Source organism: Thrips palmi, unplaced genomic scaffold, assembly GCF_012932325.1.
Source record: "Thrips palmi isolate BJ-2018 unplaced genomic scaffold, TpBJ-2018v1 HiC_scaffold_16, whole genome shotgun sequence".
NCBI lineage: Eukaryota > Metazoa > Arthropoda > Insecta > Thysanoptera > Thripidae > Thrips > Thrips palmi.
The window spans coordinates 4,590,585-4,609,441 of record NW_023144625.1 but is presented as its reverse complement, the minus strand read 5'-3'; the positions used below and the strand labels follow the sequence as shown (position 1 = coordinate 4,609,441).

Genomic DNA, 18,857 nt, shown 5'->3' with positions numbered 1-18,857 from the left:
CCCAACAAAATTTTTTCGCGACCCCAAGGGGATAGATGGGATAGATTATTCAGCAGTATGACGACCGTTCGGAAGTGCGGAGCCTAGCGGACGATTATGAGAGCACATCCTTAAATTTTTATTTGTCAGCTCATGCTAAGGCGTCTTGTGAACCACCAACAACATTGACTTAGTAGTAAGCTAGTAGTCTGTCATGCGGCTCCGTGCCATTGTGGGCGTGTCTGCTGTTTGATCCCTGGAACTGCATGACGATGACGATGTAAGTGGTGATGATGCCGAGCGCCTGCCAACAATGCAACCCATTATGTGCGCGAATTCAAAGCAGAAGCAGCACTGCACTCTAAATGTCTTATGGTGGAAGGCAACACCAACATATTATGGTTAATATTGTCCGGGGAAATAAATCCAAACAAATTTGTATACCAAAATTTTGAAATTTACTAATATTTAAGTTCATTGAAATTCTTCTCAAAATTCTGTAGTTTTGGCCCGAAATTCATCAAAATTCACCTGAAACTCATTTGATTTGTACGCCGAAATTCAGTGATTTCCCCTTCATATTTTCTTTACAATCATAGAAGACAAAAGAACTTTTGATTTAGTGATATACAATGATGTTGCAGAGGTTAATTACAAAGTAAGCTGCAATCTCTTAAGATGGGGATTCACCGAGGGGGTAAACACTCCAAGAGATCGTGTACAGAGTACTCGGTATTACGCTGTATTACGGGGATATTACATGAGTGTTACGGCATTAAAATGCCAAAATTTAGCACATTTGGCCCCAACATGGTATTACAATTACGTGTATTACGCGTAATACACAGTTTTTGTGTACAGTGTATTACACGAGTGTTTACCCCCTCGGGATTCACCATGATGTGGAGAATCGTTACATTTAGAGTGTACTAGGAAGGACTTGCTGTCTGTGTACCTTGAAGGCGAGGCTATGGCCCACCTTGACCACCCCAAGGAGTCGGACACACACGCGATCCTGGGTGAGCTGGTCTGCGAACAGGCTCAGCTGGAGGAGAGCGTGATGCTTGTTAGAAATTGAAACTGTTGTGTCGACAATAACCTTTGCATGATCTCGGATTGTGTGTGGATCAGCACCTCGCGACGTATTGCAGGCTTGTCACTGTCACGGTTGATGAGCTGATGGACAATCGGAAGGGCAGAGTTTCCCTGAAAAGTAGCACGATTCTAAATCAATGATTGGTTTGTCATTGCGCAACTTGACTGATGTAACTAAACAACTCCAGATAGCACCTGTTGGTCGATCTGGTACGCTGCCTGCATCAGTAGCATCGGGGGGCTGACAGTCGAGAGGAAATTGATGACCCCAACCAAAACAGTCCTGCGGTCAAGACAAAATGTAAATTCCTATTCAATACATTTTAGACAAAATTTTGTTTTTAAGTTTCATTCACTGGTAAAACTGAAGAGTAGTATAACCCCCTGTTTACAAGGGCAATCAATGTACGTTTGAAATGAATCGTTACAGGCTACCAAGACTTTCCCCGCAAGCTAAATGAGGGAAATTCTAGTTTGCGCCTCATTTCAGGCGAAACGTCTTTAAGCGTGCTTGACTGAAGCATGGAGTTACGCTTTAGTTTTACCAGCGCTCTGATGCCAGAATTCGTTGAGACTGGAAATTAGGCCTACTGCTAGTACCCGCCACTTTTATGGCATGCACGCTTCTCTTACCACGGGAGGCCGGAATGCAGGACTCTGGTGATGTTGCTGAAGCTGAAGACGCAGGACCAAAGGTGCAGCATGAGGGACGCCACCAGCGACGGCCCAAAGCACGCACTCAAGTCTGCCACCAGGATGCAGATCTGCTTGTGGGCGTCACGCAGGCGCCGGATCTGCAGCACCAAACAAATTAACCGTCACCCCGGGATGCGTCTCATGTACCCCACGGCGTGTGGTTGTCTGAAGTAGCGAATTTCGTCGGGTACCCCCTCTCCCCGCATGCGGGTTCCACCAGTGGCGTGCAACAAAAGGGAGAGGGAGGGGAGGGGGGCCTTCTTTCGGGTACTAGACAGCCGCCTGAAAGGTAGGCAAATTGCGTCCCATTCCCCCTGTAAGTAGGCAAAAAGCATGGGCCTGACTGCCCCTTTTCAAAATCTCTGCGCACGCCACTGCACAGTGGGCCAGAAACCGGCGGAGGCGGCCAAAATTCCAGACGTATTTTGAGCTCCAGAGTCGCTAAACGGGACTCAAACCGAGCGTGTGACCCCACCAATCGATTCCTCGTTTCCGAGAGCAATCCATTGGTGGGGTCACGCGTTCGATTCGAGTCTCATTTGGCAACTCTGGAGCTCAAAACGCGTCTAGAATTTTGACCGCCTGTGCCGGTTACTGGCCCACTGTGCACTGGGTTCCACACCTTCTGGGCGACGTCCCCGCCCTCGGCGCCCTCCTCCCCGGCCGCCAGCAGCTCGTCCACGCCCGCCCGCAGGCCGGCGAACACGGAGGCCAGGTTGCGCGCCGCCAGGAAGAAGACGGCCGTCTGCACCACGTCCATGATGTCGTCCACCACCGAGCCGCACTGCAGCACCTTGAGCACGGCCACGTGCGGCCAATTGCCGTCCACCTGCAGACTCTGGCGGCAGACGGACGCACTGAGGATGCTGTGACTTCCACACTGCAAACCTACACACTTGATGTCATGGGACCTTCTTTGACCCATATGAAGGATAAGGATGCAATTTTAAGAACATCAGTCGGCGATGCAGTTTTACACTGCAAGAAAAAGTGTAGATAGTACAACAAAAGTACAACAGAAACTGTACAATAAAAGTACAACAGGGATTGTAGAAAGTACAACGAGAATTGTACAAACCACAACGAGCCCTGGACTCCAAAGCACTCCTCATGCCGGTTCCATTGTACTTCGTACAACAATTGTTGTACTTGAAAAGTACACTAAATTCCTGATAAAAAATTTGCCAGAAATTTGTGTACTTTTGTTGTGGTTATTTCCTGCAGTGTATGTCCACCAGGTGTCAAATAGTCCGATGCGTGTAGAAATTTGCTATTTCATTAGGCAATTTGTATCACCTGGTGGACACAAAATTGCATCACCGACGGTGTGCTTAAAATTGTCCTTGATGTGTCCTGAAAAGCCATGACATTGAGTGTGTAACCGTCCACTCACAAGTATACACTTAAAAACCGCTCAAACAAAGTACAAATTCACAAACGCATACAAGCCCAAGTACCCAGGAAACTGCACACGGCAAGAAAAAAGGGTCAGAAATTTGTGGTAGTTTTTTTTATCAGGAATTAATTGTACTTTCCAAAGTACTACAATTGTTGTACAAAGTACAATAGAACCCGCATGACGAGTGCTGGGCAGTCCAGGCCTCGTAGTGGTTTGTACAAGTCTCGTTGTACTTTCTACAATTCCCGATGTACATTTATTGTAGTTTTTGTTTTACTTTTGATGTACTAGTCACACTTTTTCTTGCAGGGTCTTCTAAGTGTAGATACGTTGCATGCGGTTAGGGAGCCAAGCATGCAATTGAGTGCACTTGCAAGCACACACAAGTGTGTATGTACTAGGGAGGCAAATACGCATCGACTGTCCTTACAGTGCCTAGTCCCAACACCCGAGCGCCTTGCCGAGTGATCTGCGTGACGATGACGAAGACCAGCGGCGACACGGCCAACACGTTCCGGTGGCACGGACAGCAGTCGCGCCACACGCACTGGGCCTGCCCACGACGCGAGCACCGTGTTCACTTGCTCATTCCAGGAGCATGACACCACGTTGAAACGGGCGTGACAAAAATGCCTCACTCCCTTGAGCACGGTGTCACGCTCGTTTGATGTGAATCGGCTAATTTATGTCTGATTCACTTTACCGCTTTTCGGACAAGGGGATCGACGTTGGTCCATTTCGGTCCATTTCGGTTAATTTTATCAGGAGTCAGTTTTCAGTAATTTTAAGCTTTGTTTCGACAGATATGGCAGGTAAGCTTATGGAAGCTTACTCAATTATCTAGAAGGGTTTTCAAACAGAAATCATAAAATCTTGATTACACACACACCCAAAAACAAAGTATTTACAAAGTGCTTTGAACATGTATGAGCCCCCTTAAGTTCCTTTGTCCGAAAACCAGCCAAACGAGTGTGATAGTGCTCAAAGAAAGCGTGACATTTTGTCACGATCATTCACACGAAACTTTTGTGAACTTTTGAATTGCATATTTGTGCACTTTTTACGCATAATTGTTAGGCAATAACTGACACTTGCAAATTCTCATCGATTCCGTCACACCCCTCAGAAGAGTGTTGACATTTTTGTTTGTTTCAGAAACATTCTGAATATCCTCTTGACGAATTTGTTGATCTTCTGAACGAAAATTTTATTCATACGCAGAAACGTCAATGAATATCGATAAAATGTCGATTGGAGGATGAGAGTGAAATGTATTTCCGTCACCCAATCATCCAGGCATATGAGAGGAACCTGAAAGAACGTCAGTAACTGTCTTACCCTGCATTATCTTTCACACGTCGGGGACAAAACATTGTCAAAATTAATATCTATGGAATTTATGATAAATGTTGCCGAGGGCACCTTTGCACCCGCAGATGTTTGGTTATTTACGAAGATTCTCGATGACATTCAAAGAATCTTCAGGAACTTTCGAACATCAATTTTAAGTTGCTGAACATCACTGTTAAAAATGAATGAAATTTAATGACATTTGTGACATTATTTTTCATTAAACGTCATTATTTTTAATTACATTTCCACATTCATTACATTGTAATGAAAATTTCATTACCTCGGTCGTAAAGTTTAATGACATTAGCCATGTAATGAAAGTTTCATTACATTCTGCAGCTTGTCATAAAATTTTCATTACATGTCATTAAATTTTTCAAAAATATTCAAGCATGACTGAAATTTTTTGGATTTGTTCAGGATCTAGGTTAAGCTTACTCAATCTAATTTAGCCTTGTATTGGCCGCCAACATCAATTTTTCTCGGACAATCGTCCATTACGGCGTCATATGCCAAACCTGTCATTCACAAGTCTGCCGCTAGGTGTCGCATGGTACACGGGGATCACTCTCAACTCTGAATTCTGTCATAAAAAATTAATACGTGAGGATATATTCTGAAAATTATCCGTGTTTCATGTAAAGTGCTGGATTGTTAAACTAATGGCGAAGAGTTTGGGGGAAAAGAGAGATATTTGAAGTGGCCAAATAGGTTTTTCTGATGTTGCTCGAAGGCGTCTACGGGCTGCTGTTTGGTAGGGTCAGCACCCGATCTCCCTTATTCAGGCAACTTAACTGCCTCAGACCTGAGTCGTCCTGGGTCACTCAATTTTTACCTCTTCTCTGCTGTCAGATTGTGAGTCCACTCTAACCTATGTCAAATGAAAACGAAAAGTTGCGTAATTTGGTCATTTTCATTACATGTTTGTCATTAAAATTTTCATTACATTCGTTCATTACACTGTAATGAAAATTTTAATAACATATATGTAATGAAAACTTTAACTACATTGTAATGATTATAGCTTCACTACCATGTAATGAAAATGTAATTAAATTTTTTTAACAGTGATTCTTCGTTAATTCTCAAAGACTCTTCATTTCATACGGACAACCTTCGTGAATTTGCAAAGGAAAACAGTAAATTCTCGTGTGCTTGTGTGTTACGGGTAATGTCCGTCGTCCAGATAATGTTAACATGCACCGGCTAGAGCCAAAGAGGAATTAGAATCAACAAGAACCGGTTAGGTGCGCACCGCAATCTCAGCCAGCAGGCGGAGAAAATGGTGAAGACTTAGGACCGCAAATTTCCCCCTGCCCGGGTGGGGGACATTTTTCACGTAGACAGGGGCAAAGGGGACCCCCGCAATGTCTTAGCGGTTGTCATTGCCGTTACTAACGATGGCTTCTACCAGGTCGGGAATGAGGATGGGACACTGAGAAACCTACTGTCCCGGAACATGTTTGGGGTAGAGCTAAATAAGGTCCTTAAAGTCTGAGACGTATCCGATAAAATAGTAATTCTCCGTGAACCAGCACCAAAGGGCTCTATTTAAGGGGGCCAGGGATACAAGAAGTGCAACTGCACCACCAAGTGTGTCAATAAGAGGTGTGGCTGCCAGGGTGAGAACGAGGTTGGTAAGAGTGCGTTCCAGGGCGGGAAACCTTGCACCAACAAATGATTGTTTAATAAATTATAATGATTGAGCCTTACCACCCATACCCTCATCACTGTCACTCCAGCCGGTTAAAGTTCCCAAAAGGCCTCCGTGGACATGAACAGCACACCCTGGATTATGGTAACTTTGTACGGTTCATGTTACATTACCCGTGGACAGATACGGCAGGACTTGGAGAGATTAAGAGGACAGGACAGCAATCACCATGAACGCATTCCCGGACAAAGAACGATTTAAAACCAGATTGAGAGAGCATGTAGGGTCAGGGCGGGGAAGAACTGGACGTTTTGCAATCTTTCTCGACTTTGACTCTAATTGACTATCTTTAGCCAATGTATCCGTTGGGTCTGTTGATAGACTACTACCAAAGTCTTTCCCCCACCACGACTCCCTGCTACTGCCTCATCGGCCGCATCGCCAGCGTTTCTGAGCAACCCTGCATCCAAACAAATTTAGCGCGCGTGAAACATAACCTCTAAGAATACTTCAACAGCAGAAATTAAACCATTAAACATGAATACATGTTTTCTTTCAAAACTGTTCTTTGGTAAGGACTTCCTCTGGGCAAAACTGGTACAATGGAGCCCAAAATGCGAGAGAAGATCAGATTTAGAGGTTACGTTTCACGCGCGCTAAATTTGTTTGGATGCAGGGTTGCTTAGCAACGCTGGTGCTGCAGCCGATGAGGTAGTAGCAGGGAGTTGTGGTGGGGGAAAGACTTTGGTAGTCTATCGAGCCTCAAAGAAAGACATTTCAACTCTCAGCGAGTGCGTTTGCGGCTTCATTCAGTAATAAATGAGAAAAAACAGTGTGCGATTCTTCCCCGTCGAAACGGGGAAAAATCGAACACCTAAGGGGAAAAATCGGACATAGGCTTTAATTTAACAAAAACCTATGAAAGAAGGTCAGAAATTTCTTGGGAACGATATTTGGAGGTAACACTTGCGATACCCACTGAAGCAGGCGCACGAGTATTCCTAGGTAGACAGAAATCATCGTGGCATTGTTGGGGGGTCCGTGGCGGCACGTTTTTGAGGTTAAATGACCAAAATGTATGAAATCGTCAACAGCCGTGTTTGTTTTCCCACTAAATGTCGGGAAATGCTAAAATACACTTGTTACGACCACTTTGGTGGGATGTTAGGGCAATTCGTCGATGATTATAGAAAAAAAAGAGGTGTTCGATTTTTCCCCGCACCAGTGTACGGTTTTTCCCCGTTTCGTATTTAACCCTTCATATGTAATCCAGCTGGAAATCTGCTAAAAACATTTGAACGTATCTTGGGCTCCACACTTCCAACTTTCGTTTACAATAAGACTATTCGTCACAGTAGGCTCGGAAAGTCGTTAAAAAGAGATATTGCGGGCACCAACTTTGAAAGTTTTTAAGGTGTTTTAAACGAGACCTCGTTTAAAGGTGACTTTGAATACTTTCCGGTTCAAGTAGGCTAAATTCCTCTTAAACGCAATCTAGCAGATCATCAATAAGCAATACTGAATACTTTGCGCGTCCCAAAACAGGTAAATCTGTGGCGAAAGTGCGGTGTGCGTTTCTTCCCCAACTTGCAGGTGTCCGGTTTTTCCCCGCCCTGACCCTAGACCGCAAACGGACGGACAATTCAAATTTCATGGACATGGAACAGTACAGAAAATAAAAGAGACTGAAGAGGCGCGAGCGGCGAAGAAAAAGACAACGCTGCAATTCCGGCGCCTTCGACGCTTCGCCGTAGCAGATGGACCGATCCACATTAAGTGTGTCCGGGCTGGACGGCAGAGCGCTCAAAATGGCTTGGTTAGGCCGACCGACTAGGCCGACACCTCGGCCTATCAGGCCGACGGAGTTTTCGAACGGTAGGGAGGGGGAAGGTGCAGATGACGTAGTCTGCACTGCGTCGCCACGGCCTAGCGGAGGAGCCGGCCTTTTCCCCGGCCGGCCTGACAGACCGAGCGTCGGCCTGCTGCAGGCCGAGGCCGACCGAGTCGGCCGGCCTCTTAGGCCGAGGCCGAACCATCCGCGCGGCCTACGGCGGCAGGCTTAGGCCGAGGCGTCGGCCTAGTCGGTCGGCCTAACCAAGCCATTTTGAGCGCTCTGCTGGACGGGCCATGTTGCTCTCACCTCACTGAAAAACCAAACGTGGTCCAGACCGCACCACTGGTGTGGTCAGATGGATGCCATTTTGACCACATCAGTTGGTGTGGTCTAGACCACGTTTGACGACGTATGGTGCGGTCTAGACCACGTTTGGCCACGTTTGGTGTGGTCTAGACCACACCAAACGCACCAAACGTGGTCTAGACCACACCAGCTGGTGTGGTCAAAATGGCATCCATTTGACCACACCAGTTGGTGCGGTCTAGACCACGTTTGGTTTTTCAGTGCTATCACAGCCCTATGCTGAACCGGGCCAGGATAGGAGCGTGCAACATGAACGGACCGAGTCGGGCAAAGTCCGATGTATGAAAAAAAAGTTTGAGCGCGAAAATGGGGCGCAAAGAAGCAGCAACAATTACTCTCGGCAACGGCACTCCGGCAACCAGTCGTCCATTGTTCTGGCCCACATTACTAAATTCTAGTCTAACTGATGGAGGCTCCCGTGGTACCAGTCCTTCCAGGCAGAAATACCAGGAGAGGCTGGAAGAACTTATCAGTAAATAAAGAGCCGACAACAACATTTGTAAGAATGGAGCAACCTAGTTGAAATTTCTGGCTGAAACCTAGCAAGCCCAAAGCACCAAGAAGAAAAAAAAACCACAAAGGACTTCAGGCGCCTGAAACGATTCGGAGTATTGTAGAGGTTCCCCTCGTCACCGGCTATGGCCTGGTGGCCACCCTTCACTGCTGACACCTTAGCAGCGGGCGCCCCGGCAACCACCAACAACGGCTTCCTGTACCCGGCTAGTCATTCGGCAATAAACCCCTGAACTGAGCACACGTGTCTCCTTTCTTCTCTCGTTCCGTCCCTAACAGTATGTACCGTGGATGACAGGGAACGGCTCATAGTGCCTCTGACAAGCCAAACCACTCCCATTTTTTTTTACCACTATTGACCAGTAATTACTATGACCTTGCAGGCAAAAAGGGAGCAATGTGCTCATGCCCCTGATCCAGCAGAAGTACAAGAACGTTACAAAGGAGGCTGTTCAGCAGGGATCCTTAACTTAACTCAACATTTAGCTAACACTGCTGACATAACGTAACATAAGACAATGTTCGCTACAGGTTAAGGGTACGGACTTATGAAAGTACTTGCAAAAATATATCCACACAAATTCGAGACATAAAAAAATAGCTTACCCTTTTAAAAAGATGTTAGAAGTTAAGGGTAATAACTTTAACTCTTATGATAACGTTATGATGCCCTTATGAGGTAAGTTAAGGATCCCTGCTGTTCAGATATTCCCAAACCTGTGTCCTACATGCCTTCGAAAGAGGAAAGTCAAGCGTCGTGGACTGACAGTGAAGCCGATGGTGTTCAAGCAGATGAACGATAGATGGCAGATAAATCTGATCGATATGCAGAGTAGCCCAGATGGAGAGTACAAGTTCATATTTAACTACCAAGACCACCTGACAAAGTTCACCCATCTGCGCGCTCTGAAAGACAAGACGACCCTGGAGGTCAACACCTCCTGGACATCACGCTGGTGTTCGGGGCACCATCAATTCTGCAGTCAGACAATGGTCGAGAGTTCTGCAGCCAGGTACCTGATTGAATCTGAGAGACATGTGCCCCGAAATGAAAATCGTCCGTGGTGAGTTGCGTCCCTGTGAACATCTGGTGTACTTCCTGTAGTTACCTGATGTAAGCTGTTGGGACCCTTGTCCAACGCAGGTACAACGCGGCACTTCCAGAGTCAAGGCAGCGTGGAAAGATCCAATCAGGATGTGCAGGGCCTGACTTCTCTTAATAAATTCTAAATTTCCCCTGCTCAAACGAGTTTTCCATACTTCGGACTTCCCCCGACTCTGTCGGTCCATGTTGCATGCTCCTATCCTGGCCCGGTTCTGCATGGGGCTGTGATAGAGCAACAGCCCGACCACACTAAACATGGCTCGTTCCATCTTAGGAGCGCCCGGACTCCGGTCCTGTACCGTAAGTAAGGTGCGTATGCACTGATAGAAAAGAAACGCAGGAAAGGTACGGATCTTGTCTGGTCACTTTTTTCACGTGGACCGTCCGTAACTTGCCAACCGCGGAGGTTCCGTATATAAGAAGTTCACAAGAGGTAAGTGACTTTTCGCAACTTTTTTGACGGTGGCGCCTCCGTCAATTCCTAGTTTATTTCTAACAGTGAAGGCTTTTCAGTCTGTTCTTTATTGTTCTGTGGCTTCCGACCTGGTTCAGTATGTGTGCCAAACGGGCGTTGTGACAGTCCAACGCGGAGCAGTAAAATCGGATGGCGGACCCGATGCAGTTGGACGTGGCTGCCATGATGCTCACCACTCCGATCGTGTTGGCCACGGTGTTGGAAGGCTAGGATGACAGAGAACAAGCTATACCTACACTTTGCTTTTACCAAGAAAATTTTCAAATATGTTAAATGCATTATATTGCATGTAGAAAAGTCATCTTGGACCAAACATTCATTTCTAATCAAGAAAACTCAATGAAGAAACTGTCTAATTCCGCGGGTGGAGGAGGAAGACAGCCCATCTAACCTTGAAGCAGTCGAACGCAACGTGCGCGGCCAGGGCGACGGACTGCACGACGGCAGAGTAGACGCGCCACGCGCGCGGCACCCGCAGCGACGACCCGTGGGCCTCCAGGGGTGCGATAGCGCTGAGACGCAGCAGCAGCAGGGTGCTGGGGCCCAGAGCTGCGCACGACAGCAGTTTGAGCGGTGGCACTCACGTCAGTGGAGTCAGAACAGAGACGTTGTCAATGTTGTCAAAGAATACTCTATGTCATTACACGGGGCAGAATGGTTCTGCTCCGTGGACATTACGTCCTTTGCAAGCATGTTTTTGTTTTGCTGGTTGGAGGGTTAGTTCGTAATATAATTCGAAATTTGCACCCTCTTCTGAAAGCCATTAAAACAACAATGGTCACGACCACACTGATTGCAAATGAAGAGGACCCCTAATGTAGAAGACTGCGCAAACTCAAGCACCGCAAGAAAAAGCGGCCTCGGCGTTAGTGTCGGGTCATTCCATCCTACTTTTACATCCCGTTACATCGACCCCCTCCGATTTGCTTCAAATTTTGGTCAAATGTTACCTACCTATAGATAAGTCGTCCACCAAAAAATTAGACCTCTACGATGCATGGTTTGGCTAAAAACGCATTTTTTCATTTTGACCATTTTTTCTTAAATTAGTGTAGGTTTTTACGAAAACGGCTATAACTTCCTTTCTAATCGCAAGACTCCGTTCAAACTTTGTACTCCCACTCAAAGTTGAACAAGGAATCCAAATCTGCCGTCGGAATTGACCTAGGGTCACCCAAAGTTGGTCAAATGTCCAAAATGCGAAAAAAATTGACATTTTTGCCAATATTCAGCTGCAACACTAACAGGGCTCCTAGACAGCTCAAAATCTTCAGAAAAGTGCCCTCTTTAGGAATCTGAATGCAGAAGTCCCAGTATATGCTTCCTAAGGGTCAGTTTTTGACCAAAACGCGAAATACCGCCCAAAACCGCTTGTTTCACCCTCCCACGGACGCCACCTGGGCGGCACGGGTCCCTCCGCGTGTTTGGAGGACTAGCTGGGTCATTTTGGGGTGCAGGTGGGCACCCCGTATGTAAAGTACTCTAGAACGAAGGCCAACGCGTCTCCAAGGTCACACAATTCGGTGCACATCACGTATTTTGCCTAGATTCGGAATTCGGATCTAGCTCTCTTACTGCACTCCCTTCCATCGACAAAATTTAGCTGGCCCTCTGATTATATGGTGTACGTTGCACCTTTCCCTGAAGTTCTGTGTAAAGTGAACTTAATTGAGTTAAATGATGTTCAATTTGAACTGCCAACATTCGTAGTTCATAGTTTAAATTTGCGTGCCAGGAGCCGCCAACAATTGCTGCGTAGAAAATAGGGGGTGTACAAAATTAATTTGAATATTAATAAGAAACAAAAGAGACACAATGAAAATTTTCTCTGTTCGTCAATTTTACCCTTCCCACACACTTAAAACTCTACAAAGAACCGCTCTTTGTAATATGAAGAAAACGGCGGCTTCGCAGCCTGCGAAGGAAATCGTTTGTAATACGAACGATTTTCTTTGAAACAAAGGAAAAATTCTTCGTAGCCTACGAAGAGCTTCTTCGCAGCCTGCGAAGGATTTTTCCTTTGTATTACGAAGAAAATCGTTTGTATTACAAACGATTTCCTTCGCAGGCTGCGAAGCCGCCGTTTTCTTCGTATTACAAAGAGCGGTTCTTTGCAGGAATTTATCTGTGCATCAAATTTTTCTCAACCTTCTCACCGGCGGCCAGAAGCACTATTCCTGGGCAGGCCACCAACAACACTGCAGAGGTCGACGGGATGGCCTACCTCCAGGCGCTCCGCTGCTCATTCCGAATCTAGGCAAAATACGTGATGTGCGCCTAATTGTGTGACCTTGGAGGCGCGTTGGCCTTCGTTCTAGAGTACTTTACAGTGCGGGGTGCCCACCTGCACCCCAAAATGACCCAGCTAGTCCTTCAAACACGCGGAGGGACCCGTGCCGCCCAGGTGGCGTCCGTGGGAGGGTGAAACAAGCGGTTTTGGGCGGTATTTCGCGTTTTGGTCAAAAACTGACCCTTAGGAAGCATATACTGGGACTTCTGCATTCAGATTCCTAAAGAGGGCACTTTTCTGAAGATTTTGAGCTGTCTAGGAGCCCTGTTAGTGTTGCAGCTGAATATTGGCAAAAATGTCAATTTTTTTCGCATTTTGGACATTTGACCAACTTTGGGTGACCCTAGGTCAATTCCGACGGCAGATTTGGATTCCTTGTTCAATTTTGAGTGGGAGTACCAAGTTTGAACGGAGTCTTGCGATTAGAAAGGAAGTTATAGCCGTTTTCGTAAAAACCTACACTAATTTAAGAAAAAATGGTCAAAATGAAAAAATGCGTTTTTAGCCAAACCATGCATCGTAGAGGTCTAATTTTTTGGTGGACGACTTATCTATAGGTAGGTAACATTTGACCAAAATTTGAAGCAAATCGGAGGGGGTCGATGTAACGGGATGTAAAAGTAGGATGGAATGACCCTGTCACAAAAGTGTTCAGTAGGCTTGGAGCGCTTATCCGAATAGAACAAAAGCACAACGAAAACTGCGAAAATTGTACAAAGAACGACGAGTCCTGAACTGGACTGCTCTCGTCATGCTGGTTCCATTGTACTGTATACAACAGTTGATGTACACTAAATTCCTGATACACTTGGCAGGAGTTTAGGTTTAGTGTGGTTTTTTCAAGCAGTGCGTCCCGCACTTGGATTAGAGGTCGTCCACATAAGAAGTAATCCCTATTCAAGAGATTTTTCGACCCCCATCCTGTTTTTCCTATGTACTCCTTTACTAACTCAACCTTTCAGCCTTGGAAGTAATAAAAGCGTCTTCACCCTTAATACATCCTCGTACGTAATTACGTCATACAGGATGAGTTTTTTCGAGTTAAAGGGACTTTGGGAGCGTAGAGCCGGCTCGAGACGAATAATTTGATATAGAACACTAGGGGTCGGAGTCGGAAATCCAAATCAAGACCACTTTTGGGGTAGCCTTCGCCGTCACCCTCGCGACTCGCGGTCCATGGGCCGCGAACACCCCCAGGACCCGCGGAGTGAGCCTCCAGGGTGGCAGCGAAGGACTCCATCAGGACCCGCGGGGGCAGTCGTTATTAAAGTCATGTGGAAGATAGGTCAGCGCAACCGAAATGCATGATGGCTGGGACACTGGGCAACTGTCCCTCCCTGATCCGTCGCCAGGTGCAGCACACTAAACTCTTATGGACTTTTTTATGCATAGTTATGCATTCACAGATACGTCCATATGTATAATATCACTGTGTACATTTTATGCAGGAAGATACATAAAATGTACACAGTGATGCATAATTTTATACATACCTTATAGACGTTTCTGCGCATGCATAACTATGCATATAAAGTGCATAATTATGCATTTTAAAAGTCCGTAAGAATTTAGTATGAGCGGAGGACCGCCTGCCTGCCGGCTTGCCCAGAGGCATTTTTTTAAAGAAGTCCGATCGTGGAACACGACCGATGCCGATTTCCTCCATTTTTTGGTCAAAGGTAGTCCTTGTGGGTCTAAGAAAGGCCACAATTTTTTTGGGCCGAAATATGCACCGTTCAGATTCTATGGGCAATTTTCGTTTTCTCAGACAACTTTTCACATAATGTGGCCAAAATTGAAAAATCACCTTTCTGAGGCCTCTATGCACTCGATTGACCTCAAAATGTGGTATCTTATGTAAAATCACGCGAGGAACACGTATCCGGTGCCCGTTTGTTGATAGGACAACCTAAAAAGATGTTATGACTGTTTTTCAGGTTTTGTAGTGGTTTTTACTTTTCTTGGGGTTTTGGTGTTCGGCATCGATTTTCGCCAATCCGATGAGTGGATTTTATAGATAAAAGACCAATCTATCATATTACGAGATAAAAAGTTTGTGTGCGCCGCGTGAAAAGCAGTGGCGCTGCAAAAATTGAAAAACCGTCATTTCTGGGTAGTTTTAGATCAGATAAGGCTCCTTTCGCGTGACCGTCTCCGCCCCATATTCAGTCTAAATATTGTCCCAAGTGATGTCAGAGTTGGTGTGAAATTTCACCGCTGTAGCTCAAGTAGTTTGGAAATGGCAGCTTTCTAAAGTTTTGCAATCACGTAAGGCATTTACTTTAAGTAGAATTGCGGTAAATGTGAAGACTTGTCACAGATCGGGTAATAAATGAGATAGATGAGTGCGTCAAAGTTCTCTCAGCGTAATTTTGGACAAGGAATCCGATTTTGCTGGTACGAAGACCCTAGGCGAACTCTGAAGTCGGAAAACAGGCCATTTTAATGTGGTTTGCACGAAAACGTAGTTTTAGAGTACACCTAGGGTCTTCGTACCGGCAAAATCGGATTCCTTGTCCAAAATTACGCTTAGAGAACTTTGACGCACTCATCTATCTCATTTATTACCCGATCTGTGACAAGTCTTCACATTTACCGCAATTCTACTTAAAGTAAATGCCTTACGTGATTGCAAAACTTTAGAAAGCTGCCATTTCCAAACTACTTGAGCTACAGCGGTGAAATTTCACAACAAATCTGACATCACTTGGGACAATATTTAGACTGAATATGGGGCGGAGACGGTCACGCGAAAGGAGCCTTATCTGATCTAAAACTACCCAGAAATGACGGTTTTTCAATTTTTGCAGCGCCACTGCTTTTCACGCGGCGTACACAAACTTTTTATCTCGCAATATGATAGATTGGTCCTCTATCTATAAAATCCACTCATCGGATTGGCGAAAATCGATGCCGAACACCAAAACCCCAAGAAAAGTAAAAACCACTACAAAACCTGAAAAACAGTCATAACATCTTTTTAGGTTGTCCTATCAACAAACGGGCACCGGATACGTGTTCCTCGCGTGATTTTACATAAGATACCACATTTTGAGGTCAATCGAGTGCATAGAGGCCTCAGAAAGGTGATTTTTCAATATTGGCCATATTATGTGAAAAGTTGTCTGAGAAAACGAAAATTGCCCATAGAATCTGAACGGTGCATATTTCGGCCCAAAAAATTTGCGGCCTTTCTTAGACCCACAAGGACTACCTTTGACCAAAAAATGGAGGAAATCGGCATCGGTCGTGTTCCACGATCGGACTTCTTAAAAAAAATGCCTCCCAGTCTCCCAGCACGCATCACGTGATACCCCAAAAGAGGTCTTAATTTTGATTTTCAATTGCATGCAGCTTCCACACGTGCGGCGTTCAAAGTCCATACTTTGACGAACTTTTCAAATTTCCCCTGACCAAAATCGAATTTCCCTGACTTTCCCTGACTTCTAGTGCCCATTTTGTTTTCCCCGAGGGGCAAACAACTTCGTCAAAATTTGTACACCGTTATTTCAAATTCACGTTATTTCACGTTATTTCATTGTTATTCCAACGTTATTTCAAGGGTATTTCAACGTTATTTTGCGTTATTTCGTGTTATTTCACGTTATTTCGTGCTATTTCACGTTATTTCGCGCTATTTCACCGTTATTTCACGCTTATTTTGGCGTTATTTCAACGTTATTTCACCGTTATTTCACGTTATTTCACCGTTATTTCACGGAAAATGTACACCTAAATTCAAGTTGTTTGCCCCTTGGTTTTCCCTGACTTTTCCATGACTTCCCTGATTTCCCTGACCGGTGTGAACCCTGATTCCCTTTATCAAATTTCTCGTCTAGGTGCCGGCTGTACGCTCCCGAAGTCCCGTCACCTCGAAGAACTAACCATTGAGAGTGGTGTCACGTCCGCCTACCTGCCGCCTCTGGGCGCTCCGGGCCTGCACTGGCCGGCTTGCGGCACGCCGGATCCTCCACCTCCAGTGGCGCCTTCGGAGTGTCGGCGCTCCAGGCGGACGACCGCGACGACCAGGTAGCCAAGCCTGATTAGTTCATTTCACTTGATCCCAGCCCCTAGCCCTACGCGGTGGCCAACCTGGGTCCGGTGGCGTCTTGCCCGTCGACAAGGCCGCCGCTCCGCTGCCCGTCATGACGCGACCGTCGTGCATGTTGCCACCTGAGCGCTAAGAAAACCTTGCAAACTATTTCAGGCTTTACAAAGCAAAGCAGTGTTTTTAAGAACAAAATATTTTGAGCATACATAAGCTTACGAAGAAAATACTTCGTAATTTACGGACTATTTCTTCGTATAACAAAATAAATTAGTTAGTGTGTAAGTATGCTCTAAATAATAGACTATTCTAGTCGTGGCTGAGTGAAGAACAAGAAGAATCACAAAAGACGCCATTTAGAGCATTTAAAGTGAATATATTTGATGAAATATGTTGCATTTACTAGAAAATATTTGAATGAACTTCTACCAAGCAAGGGGACTTAAACATTTGAAGTAAAAGTGCAAAAAAGTACACTTTTGTGATTCTTCTTGTTCTTCACTCAGCCACGACTAGAATAGTCTATTCGTAAGGTTTTAAGGGTGCACTTTAAAACCGTCCCCTAGGAATGATCCAATATTCCTGAGAATTCCATGAGACTTTCCAGGAAATTGACCTACATTCCTAAGAATCTCAGGAGATGGTTTTACCGTGTGCTAGACCCGCGGCCGACTCCAGGCGCAGTAGACCAGTACATCGACTTCAGCCGCCCCCTGCCGTCTCGTTCCGAACAACGCGTCATCGCTCTCTCTCCCACGCACACGAGGTGCCCGTTGAGTGTGACAGAGACAGATTACTCGGAGGGCTTCCTGCAGCGCCACTCTAATGAATTGAAGAGCCCTGTTGCTCATCAGGCGAAGTGCTGGTCGAGGCCGCGTACGACGCACGACCATAGTATCTCGTTTCGAGAACAAACTATAGACCATTTCGCTGGATACACTTCGATCCCTCGTAAAAACAAATGCACCGGAAATCGGGTCGGGTCAGCCAATCACAAGCCTCTTTACATCGAGTGTAGGCGCTGCCACTGATGTAAGGAGGCTTCTGATTGGCTTACGCTGCGCGACTTCCGGTGCGTTTGTTTCTTCGAGGTGTCGAAGTGGATCAAGCGAAGGTCAAATGTCTAAGGGACTGTAGTGTAAGGGACAGTAATAGAATAAAAACTCAACTTGGTGATAAGTCGAGAAGACTATTCTAGTCGTCGCCGACTGAAGAACAAGAAGAATCACAAAACCGGAAATGGCGCCGGCAACTGAACCCCACTCCCTGAAAACAGGCTCACTTCCTACTCCCGATCTATTTCCCTAAAACAGGCTCACTACCTACTCCCGATACCCGCTATTTCCGGTTTTGTGATTCTTCTTGTTCTTCAGTCGACGACGACTAGAATAGTCTATTTTTCCCATATTCTGCTTCCTGAATCAAATAGGCTGTGACAGCTGAATATCTCAATATGAATCTAGATGAGCCACCTGCCTCTCCTGCGCGCAAGGGAGTTTGTTGTGTGCATTACGCTGCGACGTCTGGAAAGGTGTAAATTTGCTTCCGGTCGAGGATCCACGGAAGAACCCCGTCCACCGCCAGCAACAGTTGGAGCGACGCCTTGCAACACTGTGCTCCCCCTTTTTTCCCTCGCGCGTCCAACGCCGCGCCTTGTCGCCGTGACAGCGGCAACAATGACTAGCACCACGACAGTCTAAAAGTAGTCTTCCGCGCGGAGTGGGCACAGCGCACCGGGAATCGGACGAAAGCCGTAGCTAGTCGCCTTGTCGACCGAGGACAACGTCGTTGTGCGCTGAGTTGAGGTGAGCACATCGCACTGCAAGCATAGGGTATTTTAATAACGAATCCAAGGACCTGAAGTCAAAGAACCAAAGTAAGAACCAGAACGGCTTCTGCGCAGACGCTGCCTCGGAGTGGAGGGGAGACGTCTGCGCATGCGCAGAAGCGGTTTTGGTTCTTCCTTTCGTTCCTTGACTTCCGGTCCAGGGATCCATTAAAATATCCCTGTTGAGAAGTGAACAAGTTCAAAGGCCTAGCCTGGTGTTTA

The 18,857-nt window shown here is 46.1% G+C and overlaps 1 protein-coding gene across 1 annotated transcript; it reads right to left on the bottom strand.

Annotated features, from left to right (window-relative positions):
* Nucleotides 1–94: 94 nt before the first annotated feature.
* On the bottom strand, nt 95–16,216 carry LOC117642912. The gene is made up of 8 exons (XM_034381550.1): nt 16,145–16,216; nt 3,600–3,722; nt 2,393–2,608; nt 1,708–1,868; nt 1,270–1,357; nt 1,114–1,185; nt 935–1,024; nt 95–283 (listed from the first exon to the last, which is right to left on the bottom strand). Exons 1-8 carry the CDS (start codon nt 16,214–16,216, stop codon nt 170–172), a joined length of 936 nt encoding a protein of 311 aa, XP_034237441.1. The 3' UTR covers nt 95–169.
* Between the last annotated feature and the right edge of the window lie 2,641 nt (nt 16,217–18,857).